We start from the raw sequence: 12230 nt of genomic DNA on the forward strand, positions 1-12230 counted from the left end.
CTTCCCCCACCCCAGCCCAGGGGAAAAAAAAAAAAAAAAAAAGAACAAAACCAAACAAAAGAATCAAACTGAAAGAAAATGCACAGCAAATAGACATAATCTTGAAGATTTTTAAAGAATAAATATTTTTTTGTAATTAAACATTATGCAAACACGTGCCACGCTTGCTCTTTGTCCATGCATATGCGCTATATACAACTTTGAAAAATACTGTGTTGTCCTCTTTTTGTTTTAAAATTCATATACAAAGGTTGGTTTGTTTTTTTTTTTCCTTGCTGTGTACCCCCCTCCTCCCCTTCCCAAAAATCCTCTTTACGACGAGCCAATAATCCACATTCATCCGTGTACTTGGGTGGCAGAGAGGAGGAGGGGGGCGGGAGAGCCACCCCCCCCTTACCAAAGTCCATCAAAATGGCTGGTTTGGACATGAAAAGCAGTGTCAAGAAACTGGTTTAAATTTCATCTGTACTACACACAGGAAAAGAAAGAGAGAAAAGAAAAAGGAGTCGGCTTGGAGGATGAAGCTACGTTACAAGTTAAAGTTGGAGGGTTTTTAGTGCGTCTGTCACACTCTTGGCCGCCTAGAATACTGTTGTACAATGGTTTATCTACCTTTTTTTTTTTTTTTTATTACAATATAATTTACTTAATTTTTCTGTTAACAAAACAGAATCCCGGTACTACAGACCAGCGGTGTAAGAGGCGGAGCAGCGCCCTGGGTGGGTTTTATTGGAATTGCATGAGCACTCTAAGATGGGAAAGGGTTCAGAGTTCGTTCCTGCAGGGCCGGGCTCAGTCCTCGATGTACTCCCACAGGTCCTTCTCGTAGCCTTCATGCACGTGCTGCAACAAAACCCTCCGTCGGCTCTCGCAGTATCTGCAGGGAAGAGGGACAGCGTGGAAAAGGCGGGTTAGGAATCACGGAGCATCCCCGGGACCCAACAAATCCAAACCTACATCGCGCCTCCCTTCCCAAAGAGGAGCTCCCCCGAGGAGGGATTTTGTACTTGCAGCCCGTTAACAGCCCTAATTAAGACTCTGGTTACTCCAGTCACTCAGCTCCAGGTCCCTCACTGGAAAACCAGTGTGTAAATCGGGAGTTTCCCCACAGTCCCTACAGCTGGGAAGCCTCCAGGAATAATGGAAAAGGAGGCAGTGGCTGTGGTTTGTGGGGACACCCGAAATGGGACGAGCTCTCCTCAGACGTGGGCTGGTGCCTGCTCTGAGCCCCATCAAGACAACAAAAATGCAGGAGTTAGCTTGGAAAAGCTGTCTGGAAATGCTGAAGGCCAGGTTGGATGGGGCTTGGAGCAACCTGGTCTAGTGGAAGGTGTCCCTGCCCACAGCAGGGGGTCAACTGGATGGTCCTCAAGGTCCATTACATCCAAACCACTCCATGATGAAAACCTCAGGAATGCTGACACAGTTTTATTTCCCAGGGGAGATGGAAGCAGTCCAAAGGGTTACTCGTCTGCCTGGAAAGCAGGGTTCACCTCACATCCCTACACCCGGCTCTCAGACGGACACCACACCCTCAGGCTCTTCCCACCTACACTCACTGAAACAAAACTGCACATAAAACTGATCCCAGAGTCTGGCCCAGTCCTACCAGGATCACTGACACTGAGGAAAAAGGGTTATCAGAGAACATAGCAAAGGATGTCACAGCCAACTAAAAAGATAAAAAGCAGAGAAACATTTAAAGAATTCAGGTTCCAAGAACAAATTCTAAATAAGTACAGGTGTTTCTGAATTCAACCTCTTCCAGCAGCAATCCCAAAGTCTGCAGCACCTTTAGGGATGTGGGGGACACATCAAGTCTCAGTGAGAGTTCCCAAGGCCCCAAGGGCAGCTGTGGGGCTGGTCTGGCAGCACCCAGGCTCTGAGGAGAGAAACTGGAACCCAGGAGCCAACTGAGCAGTTCCTGCTGGGAATTGTGTGGTTCAGCTTCCAGGCAGGTTCCTGGGTCAGGATGGCATCCGAGGGGCTCTGGCTGCTGGGAACCCGGATTGCTCGGCAGTGGTCACACATCCCTCAGGAGGAATCTCCCAGCAGGGAGCTATCCCTGATCACACACAGCCTGACACCTGGTAGGAATTCCTCACCTACCGCTCAGTATCTGCTCACACTGACAGATTTACCCCAATAAACCAGCCCTGGCTTTCCTTGCTGCTGTCAGCTGTTGCAACATAAACCCTCGTATACAAAGTCCCATTGATTTTTGGGAGCATGTGATGGCAAACACACACAATTTCTGCCTTCCCAACTTTAGTTATTTTCCTGCTGGGGGGAGGGAGGGGTGTTAATCCTGTTTTCTAGAACTGTCTTTGCAAGCAAAGAGATCCAAACAGCTGAAACCAAACCAGCCCACAGGGCAGTTCCTGCAGCTTCCCAGGGCTCTTTAAACCCACCTCGATGACATCCTGCTCCCAGTCTTGCATCAAAGAACACCGTGCAGGACATGATTAAGACATGACTGAACTAGTTAATGAAGGACCTGCACAGGCTTGACAGATGAATACTTTCTTCCCAGAAATGTGAAGGCAGGTTTGGGATACTGTTTCCAGGCTATATTAGGTTTTAATTTCATCCCTAGAAGAGCATCCAGGTTCAGAGGACTGAAGTGAACAAGCAGCTTGATCTGAAATGCCAACTTAATGGTGGCCTTAAAGGGTAAATTACAAAATGCCTCCAAAGAGGAGGTCAGGTAAGTCTCTGGCAGCACAGCTGGGGCTGGATGACTCGGGCAGGATGGGCCACAGGCCCACCAAAGCTTAACAGCTCCTTCCACTCCCCACAGTCCATTAGTCACCACGACTCACCCTACTTTGGATTTTTTCTTCCCCCTAAGCCAGGCATAACAAATTCAGTGACTCTGGCAAAATGCCTCAGAAATGAAAGCCATAATCCTGTGACTCATCCGCATTTTCAGCTTTGTACTTTTCCACTGTGCAGAAGTGATTCCCCAGGGACTGCACAAAGCCCTGGCATCTGTGTCACCTGGCCCCCAGTCCCCTGCTCCCCTCCTCAGCTGGACAGGCTGCTCCCTCCCTCTTCCTTAGGGACAGCTCTCCTACACCATTTTGCACAAACGGCCCCTGCAGATGATTAAAAGAGCCGATTGCTCCCTGCTGGCAACTCATCCCAGGCCAAAGCTGGCAGTTTGGAACAACAAAGTCACTCCTTGTTCTTTGGCCCTCGCTGTGCAATCCCACCCTGGTCCTGGCCATTCCCACATGCTCCTTCTGTGCAGGAACAGCAGTGCACGAACAGCCATTGCTTCTGGTCACAGGATTTTTTCCATCCCAGGGTTGGATCTTCCAGCTCCTCCATGGAGCAGATGGAAGGCAGAGCTGGGAGCCTCTCCCCAGGCTGTCACCTCCCCCGGGAGCTGGTCCCAGCAGGGGCACAAAAACACACTGCCAGCCTCTGTGTGAGGCTTCTCCATGAGGATCCAGGGGCTGGGCAGGCTCCTGCTGCTGCTGCTGCTCCCAGATGCCCAGGGACTGGTTGCTGATCCCAACGGATGGCACAAGGCCAACAGCAAACAGCTTCCCAGGGATGTGGCTCTGGAGAAAACTGTATCTTGGCAAGTGCTCAGGCCACTGCCTGTCACAGGGGATGGCAATACTCAGGCAACTTTGAGAGAGAGGAGTATCCCAACACAAACCTGTACTTATCCTGTACTTTCTGCTTTATGTCTTGCAGCGAATCTTGGGATATATCTCGCTCCAGGTACCCAGAAAGCACCTCTGTAGCATTCTCTAAGTCTGCTTGGTTATTCTGCAAAGACAAAATAAAAATAGTATTGGGGGGGGGCTAAATATACATATATATATTTATATTTATATTTATTTATATATAAAATATATAATATTTTTCCTTCAGCACAACTGAACAGTACCAAAACAAAAAGTGGGATTAGATATCACAAATCACAGAATTACATGTGTTGGAAGGGAGCTTAAAGCTCATCTCATTTCACCCATGGGCAAGGACAACTTCCATTAGACCAGGCTGCTCCAAGCTCTGTCCAACCTGGCCTTGGACACTTCCAGGGATGGGGCAGCCACAGCTTTGTGGTTCTGTGATTCCTCCATCAGACAGCCCTACACAATATTCTATTCCAGAGAATATTAACACAGACTCAAATTGGTAAAAATGGGGCCAAGAGGTCTGCAAGCATTAAATCCCTATTTCCTTAGCTTTGCAATCTGAATCCCCGACAACCCCATTTTCTCCTACCTCAAAGATAATGGACTGATTATTCTTTTTGAGGTAGAAGGCAAAGACGTAAGTGTACATGAGTGTGGCACGACACTGGCAGAGGACGTCGACTGCTTTCTTCAGGAACTGCACCTCGATCCACGACATGTTGTGCTGCTGCATCTCCTCCATCTTCTGCTTCACCTGAGCGTAGAGCTTGTGCTCGAAGCGCAGGCTCTGCATGTGGTTCATGTAGCGGTTGCAGTAGAACAGGTACCTCTGCAGGGCTGCTCGGGATCGCTGTGTTAATTCCCATTAGGGAGAAAGAAAACAAATAGTTAAAACAAAGTAATGGCTGCAAGAGAAGTAAACCCTTCACCAGGCTCTTCCTGACCCGCACATTGGCCTTCCTTTCCCAAGGAGTTTCCTTTCCTCACACGTTGACCAGACGAATTCGTGCGGCCCCGCTGACCCCGACACTGGAGGTGACAGCCCAGCCCCTGTCTCGCTGGCACAGGGGACTTCCTAGCACAGCTCTGACATCCTCACTCCTAACCTTGGAAGTAATTACAGTCACACTGCTAAAGCCTGATCACGTTTGTGTTTCAGCCACTCAGATGCTTCCAGAGTCATGACAAACAGTGAGAAGACGATTTTATCTTTTTTTTTTTTTTTTTTTTTTGCTAATGAAGAATTCTAATTAAACAATTACTGTGCTCATGTTAAGAGGGCAACCTTAGGTTGATTATAGAGCAGGGAAAGACACCGTGTGCTAAACAGTGCAAGAGAACCAAGATGACTCAATACACTCTCATTAATCTTATTTTCTTCACACTGACAGACCAGCTGTAAAAAAATAACACCACGGGCATGGTTCAACTTGTGTGTTGTGGATGTACAGAGGTAGCACATACCAGCAAAGCCATCCCTATCTTAACACTGAAAGACTTAACTGTCCCTTAGATTTGTGCCCAAATCCATGAATTTCTCCAGAGCAGCTGTGTAGGTTTACAGAAAGCACAACCACAGGGCTGGTGATCTCCCTCATCACCAAAGGTTATGGACTCACCTCCTGTGCATCCCTTGCTGCCTTTGCATCATCCTCATTGTAGCGATTACAGTTGTACCTGTAACGGGGACACCGATTCCACAGATTTCAGTCCAAATCCATGCCGGTGGCACCACGACCTCCTCGCCCTCCAGCAAGGCACGCTCCCGAACTCACCAGGCAGATCCGTGGGGCTCCCAGGGGCCCAGACACACCCAGCAGAACTCCGCCTTGCAGTTCTGGTTCCGACAGACCATGTGGTTGCAGCCCCCGTCCTTCTCGATGGTGACGTGGCATTTCGGGCATTCCTGTCCACAGGACAGAGAGCACCATTAGCAGGGCAAGCACGGGACCCACAACAGCCTGGCAACTTGGAAGGGTTTCCATGGCAGCAAGAGAGAGCACATCAAGTGAAATACATGATTTAATTCTTCCCTTTGAACATCAAGATCCTCTTCCGAGTCAGGCCTTAAAATACTTCCAAAACTGGAGCAGCTAGATAGCAAAAATAAGGAATAACACATTTTTATCTTTGCTGCTCTCACAGTGGTACACTGGATGGGTCACTTCATGACCTTCCCCAAAAATCCCAGCAGCAGCAGTGGTCTGGAACAGCCCAGGGAAGCGTCTGGCTTTCCTCACCACCGAGTGTCTGGTCCACGCCACGCTCAGACTGAGCTGGTATCACGCTGTTACCGATCCGAGACACCTGCAGCTGTAAAATGCCATCCAGAAAGGATCTGAAAACATGCAGCAAGAATCTAGTGTGCTTCAAAGAACCTGCTGTCAGCTAAAAAGACACTTCTCCTCCTGAGGTGTTTTCCGCGTTTCCCATCAGGTCCCTTTTTTCCCCTTCATGTGTCACCTCACTGAAGACTTTTCCACAAAAGCTCACACGGGGTTTCCCTTTCGGGTGAGAGGCCTTTGACAAATGTGAGGATCTCAAAGAGCAGCAGTGCACTGGGAAATATCTGGGGAATAGTTTGGGATTTTTTATAACACCAATATCACAGTCTCGATGAGCTTAGAAATCAACAAATCAAGAAAGCAGCAAATGCAGAGGAAAAAAACACAAACAATAAAACCAATTTAGGCCAGATCAACTCATCCCACAACCACACCAGCCTTCATGGAGTTTTTGCAGAAGCCAGTTTTGAACTACAAGGCAGTAACAAATATATCCAAACAGGTAATACACACACCTATAAATTCAGCTGCAGCTTTTGGGTCAGAAGCTTGCAAAACCCCCTCCCCAGCTTGGAGCACATCTTTGCTGATCAGAGCAACCAGTTCCTATGCTGGTGTTCAGAGAAACTCTCAGTAAAGGGAGAAACCAACTCACACAATCACTCAAGAACTGCTGTTTTTACACAGGACACAATCCAAGAGGTTCCTGTTCACCCACTCTGAGTGTCCCAACTATTACTGCTTTTCCACAGAGTTTGCCTGTTCCTATTGTCTGGGACAGGAGAATTTACACACCGAACCAAAGGGTTCAAGCAGCAACCAAGCACATAAAGGGTTTTTTTCCAGGTCTGCCTCCTCCTGGTCATCTGTGTTTGTCCTACAGAGTAACTGTACTACAAACTAAGTGAAGCACAGTAGCTCCTGTGCTGGTCCTCTTGGGGGCACAACACCGAGCTGTCCCCTAGGACCCTCCACAGGATGGATACTCAGCCAGGAAAGCTTTTTCCCAATTAGTCACTGCAGTTCTGTGAACTTCACAGTCAAAATACCATCTCCTTTGATCAGAGCACCCAGTGCAGCACCTATTTTCCTTTTGCAGGCAGCCCTCTTCCCTCTACCAATCCTGCACCAACAAGTCAAGACTCAGATTCAGGTTTATCCCAACAATATCCTTCCCGGCTGAGAGGATCCCTGCTCCATATGCTGCTCAGCCAAGGTGCCTGTGGCTAACAGGTACAGACAGTGGCACTGCCCTCATCACACCACGATGGCCCCAGGGCACAGAGCAGACGGTGGTCGCAGAGCTGTGCAGCTCTTCCAGGCACATCCCATCTGACGAGGTGCCATCTGACGTCCGCGGTGGGAGACATGGCTCATCCAGACAGCTGCTGTGATCCCTCCTGCTCAGCAAAATCCCACAGCTGGAACACAGGGAGGAACGGTTCCCAGATGACCTGCCAAGCTAGAGAGGTGCCATGGGGCACGGCCACACCACCAGGGTGTGGGGCCACCTCACTCCCAGCGAGGCTCAATCAGGAGCACAGAAGTTCTGCCCTCTGGCTTTGAGGTGGGACCAAGCTTTCCAGGGTGTCCTTAGTGCTCAGGGCTTCAAGCTCTGGGATGCAAACTAGGACAAAAAGACCCTTCCAGTCCTTAAAGGAGCTCCAAGAGCTGGAGAGGGACTTGGGACAAGGGCCTGGAGGGACAGATCAAGGGGGAATGGCTTCCCACTGCCAGAGGGCAGGGTTAGATGGGATACTGGGAAGGAATTCTTCCCTGTGAGGTTGGGGAGGCCCTGGCACAGGTTGCCCAGAGAAGCTGTGGCTGCCCCATCCCTGCAGGTGTTGAAGGTCAGGTTGGACAGGGCTTGGAGCAAACTGGTCTAGTGGAAGGTGTCCCTGCCCATGGCAGGGGGTGGAACAAGATGGGCTTCAAGTTCCCTTCCAACCCAAACCACTCCATGATTCTGTGATCTAATTATAGCCCTTTTCTCACAGGGAATGCCATCCTTTCCAAGCTCCTGTCAAGCAAAGCACAAGTAAGAGAGGTGACACAGTACAGACCCACAAAGCTGTGTAAAAGTGTAGAAGTTGAACATGATTAAAAATTAAAGCCATGAAATGCACATACTAAAGAAATGCTCAACACCAGTAGAAAAAAAAAATCGTAGCTACTCAAGCCACCAACACAACAAGTGGGAGAGATTTATAGATTAAGGAGGATAGGGAAGGAAGATCTTCTTGAGAATTACGGCTACACAACAACATAACAGCCAGCAAATCAAGTTACTAAACCTGCAGAGTATTCTGCACATTATCAGTCATACCAGGACACAGAAGTGACCTCATTTACATTGTTCCACCCAAACAATTTCATGCTGTGCTTGGAAACAAAAGTCTGGGCAAACCTGGCAAAGGAGAACAATCCTGATTCTGTCCTAAAAAAAACACCGTAAACCTCAGCTGCTGTTTTATAAACAGGAGGCTAAATAGAAATACATTTCTTATTTCAGGGCAGGTGAAAGAGATTAGTCCTCTCCAGAACTCCCACTGATGGCCATCAGCCTCCCAGCCACGTTCACAGCAACACCATCACCTCTAACCCGTCCTGAAGAGAAAGAATTCTCTAACACCACAGGATTTCTTAATGCTTTTCAACAAAACCCAAAACTGCTGAACTTAATTAAGGTTAGCACAAAGTAGTACACCCTGACAACACCTAGAGTCACAGAGCCAAGCTTTTTTAAACATATTTGAAACACCAGCTCATCCGAGAGGAAAAGATGGCACTTGGACACCTTTGGAAAGATGCTGTTCACACCCCGGCACGGTGAGAAACGAAGGAGCACAGTTCAGTGCTGGGGAGGATTGTGAGTGCTGCCAGAGCTTCCACGCCTCAGAACAAGTGTAGGATTTCCAGAAAATACAGAGGGAGCGTGTGTTCAGACATTAAAAAGTGACCTGAAAAGGGAGAGAACTGGGTTTGTGCCATTTTATCTCGCTCAGAGGAGAAAAGGGCCAAGAGTTTCTCTGGAGGAAGAAAATGAGCCTGGTTTGTACATCAGCCATTCAAGCCCTGTCTAGCCCGGAAGGTGACGGTGGGATGTGCCAGGAGCCAGGAGCAGCAAGGCTGGGGCATTTTTAGTATCAGATGAACAACTTTCATTAACACCAATTTAACTTCACCAATAAAACCCAGTGCCTTGGGTGAAGATCTGCACCGTTAGTCTTTGTTCTTCTTCCTTTAGGAGATTAACATCGCTGACACTCAGGTTTAAAACCAGTTTCCCCTCCTCCTTTTAGGCTACTTTCAGCCAGTCTTGATACGCCTTCAGAGCCCAAAATAAATGCACAAATCCAAGTTTTCTATAGTTTGCACTCCTCTGAATGTCCACTTAACAGAAGTCATGGATCTCTGTGGTTTCTTTATTCCCAAATATCTGAAACCTGCCAGTTTAACTCAAGAAAGGAACTCCCGAAGAACCAACTTTGTTCAACAAACTGGAAAAGAAAGAAATGTGCAAATCCTTGGATTATTCAACCCCTGTTCTTCAAGAAGACTGAGAACTACAGGCTTGATAAAGAACTTGTATTGCCTTATCTCAACTTTAAATTAATTTAGTTAAGCTGAACTCATGTGAAAGTAGCTTAGTTTAAGAAAAAAGCCATCTACTCCAGCACACTGCTGCAAGGGCTGTATCTTTTGTAGAAGTAGAAGGAATTTAGGTCTCCTAAGTGCAAGTAAATGAATGCAAAAGGATAAAAAAATTATATCGGAAACCACAGAACTCGCTACTCAAATCTCCTCGTTTTTCATTCAGACCATTCTACATAATTCATCCAAAAATGCATCACATCATTCCAGTTTGGGAACAGAACCCAATTCAGCTGGGTTTCACTTTTCTATTCTCTAACACAACAATTGCCTAATTTTCCTTTCCCATTCCGTCCCCCAGGACAAGCCGGAACAAATGTATCTCACATTCTCCGGTTGCAGAGGATTAGCCAGATTTCAAGCCCACATTCCAGAGGATTGGTATTTGTCTCTTACACCTTCATCTTGGTACAACAGGAAGTGTCCTTTCCTGACTGGAGCCCACATGGGACAGGGCTGTAGCTCAGCCTCATGCCTGGATGGCTCCAGAAAGCCCTTTCCAAAAGCAAGAAACAGCAGCGGAGCCCGTAGTCACAACTGAAACGCTTGGAGAGTTTTTCCCACTGAAAATGGGGATTTTTGCATCTGATGGTACCTGATTCCTTTCTACGTTCTTCAAAATGAAGAAATTCAACGCAGACTTTGGGCTCTGACTCTCAGTCCCTGAAGCCAACAGCTGTGCAGGCACAAGACCTGCCTCGACGAGCATGACTGCCCTGTTTTCCTGCTAGGAAAAGTACAGAGAGAGAGAAAGGACGGATGGATGCGTGCTCCAACTGTGCAATTCCCATCCCAGCCTATCACTCATGCTACAGCAGGACAGGCTTTTCCTTGGTTCCAGGAGGAACTGTGCTCCTCTCAGACACGCCCTTGGGTTTCTCCGTTGCTCTGGCCAAGGCCCGGCAGGAACTGCGGCGGGAGGAGGTGCTGGCTGGGGGACTCTGGGCCCATCCAGTTCTCCAGGGGCTCTGAAGCCCCCATGGCACATGTCCCAGCAGCCAGAGGGTGAGATTCCCACCTTCCCCACCCTGCTGCCCACAGAAGGCAGAGATCAGCACAAGGGGTGGGTTACTCTCCCTGCCAACTTTCCCCTCAACCAAATCCAGTGGCAGTTCAGAGAGAAGAACTGTCACACTGTCCTTCAGCTAATTCAATGGATATGGATACCACAAGACTCCAGGACAGTTGGCTTTTCCTCCCTGTTGCAGCCTGCACTCCAAAGTATTTCCACATAGGAGTGTCTTGGAAGATCTTAGAGGAAGTAGCTTGGACAGTGCTGTTCAAGGACAACAGCTCTGCTGCTCACACCAGACTCCAGGAACTAACGGAGAAGCTGGGCTGGTGCCAGATGCCACCCTCCTGATGGGTGTTGCCCTCCCAAAAAATCTTATTATTCCCAAGGCAGGGTCAGGTACAGGATGGGAAACCCCAAGATCCTCCCCCTGAGGGGCAGCAACAGATCCTGAGGGCTTTGACAGGCAAAATATGGCTGTGACTGTTCCAATGTCCCAAATATTTGATACCCAAGGCTAGCAGTGCTTACACTCAGCCTCTTCCAAGCTATTGGCTGCTCTTCCTCAGGTTTAACAGGAACAGGACCTGAAGACCAACAAACTCTGATCAAATCTAGTTCAGTTCTCGAGCCATGATAGGACACACTCAAACAAAGGCAAATTCCCTTTGTTGTCAATGTGCAGGCTCCAAGCAGGGACACACAGCCCTCAGCCCACGGGACACTGCCCAATTCCAGCCTGATTCTAACTGCAGGATGGGTGTTTCTCTTTCACCATAATGCAACATTCCAGTTCAATGAAAACCAGGCAGGCAGCCCCAGAAAGCAGCGAGGCTGCTGCAAACAATGCCATTAACCAGTTACACAACAGAGCTAAGAAAACAAAGCAGCCATTTCCTCACTCCCTCCCCACCTTCCTCCACCCTCAGGCTCCAGCCAGGAGCCCCGGGCTTGATCCTCACCCCCCAGGGCATCTGCTGCTTTTGTTTCCTTGCCACCACGCCAACCCTGGCTTTTATTCATCCCAAAATTATCAAACCCTGAAGTTTCAGGCAAAAGTTGGGCTAACTAGGATGAAGACATTTACATAATAAAATCTCAACCAGCTGTTCTGCCAGTCCAGACCTGGAATGCTGCCCAGAGGAAATGAACCACTCCGGAGGCCAACCCCTGGGATTCAGAGGCAGATGTAAGTGATCCCAGCAAACCCAGCACGGGTGGTGGGAACATGTTGCACACATGGAGCGAGGCACAGGCTTGCTTAGGGAAGCCACTGGTGCCAGACAGGAGCCCAAACACCTAAATCTCAAGCTTTGGCTCTCCAATTAACTCTTTCTTCCGAGAGCAAACGCCACTGAACCTGAAGGAACTCACCTGTTTGCTCTTCAAACAAGAGCACTTCAGTGTACTGTACATTTTAAGGCTTGCTCTTAGCATGGAAGAGAAAAAAAATCCTAGTGCAGAGGAATTTGCTTGATATATCTATATAAAAATCTATATATAAAACATGAGAAACCCCCTCACCTTTGTGTTGGCTGCAATCCAATTAGAAGTTTCACTGTCATCATCACACTTCTTAATCCATTTCTTTAACCACTGTCAGAAAAATGGTGAAAGAACAGA

The 12230-nt window shown here is 48.2% G+C and overlaps 1 protein-coding gene across 5 annotated transcripts in view; it reads right to left on the bottom strand.

Moving 5' to 3' along the window:
- Positions 1-689: 689 nt before the first annotated feature.
- The window catches only part of ARIH1 (ariadne RBR E3 ubiquitin protein ligase 1), a 50588-nt gene continuing 39047 nt past the window's right edge, over positions 690-12230 (bottom strand). Inside the window, exons 9-15 of one of the 5 annotated variants that reach the window (XM_064668581.1) lie at positions 12132-12203; positions 10191-10319; positions 5432-5562; positions 5276-5333; positions 4246-4506; positions 3671-3783; positions 690-877 (exon numbers count right to left, since the gene is read on the bottom strand). In XM_064668581.1, the coding sequence (XP_064524651.1) occupies positions 793-877; positions 3671-3783; positions 4246-4506; positions 5276-5333; positions 5432-5562; positions 10191-10319; positions 12132-12203 (849 nt within the window). In that variant the 3' untranslated portion in view covers positions 690-792. Of the gene's footprint in view, positions 878-3670; positions 3784-4245; positions 4507-5275; positions 5334-5431; positions 5563-10190; positions 10323-12131; positions 12204-12230 lie in introns of all 5 variants that reach the window. The other 4 variants (XM_064668580.1, XM_064668582.1, XM_064668583.1 and 1 more) reach the window with 4 other exon arrangements.

The sequence above is a fragment of the Pseudopipra pipra genome, chromosome 12, assembly GCF_036250125.1.
Source record: "Pseudopipra pipra isolate bDixPip1 chromosome 12, bDixPip1.hap1, whole genome shotgun sequence".
In the NCBI taxonomy this organism is placed as follows: Eukaryota; Metazoa; Chordata; class Aves; order Passeriformes; family Pipridae; genus Pseudopipra; species Pseudopipra pipra.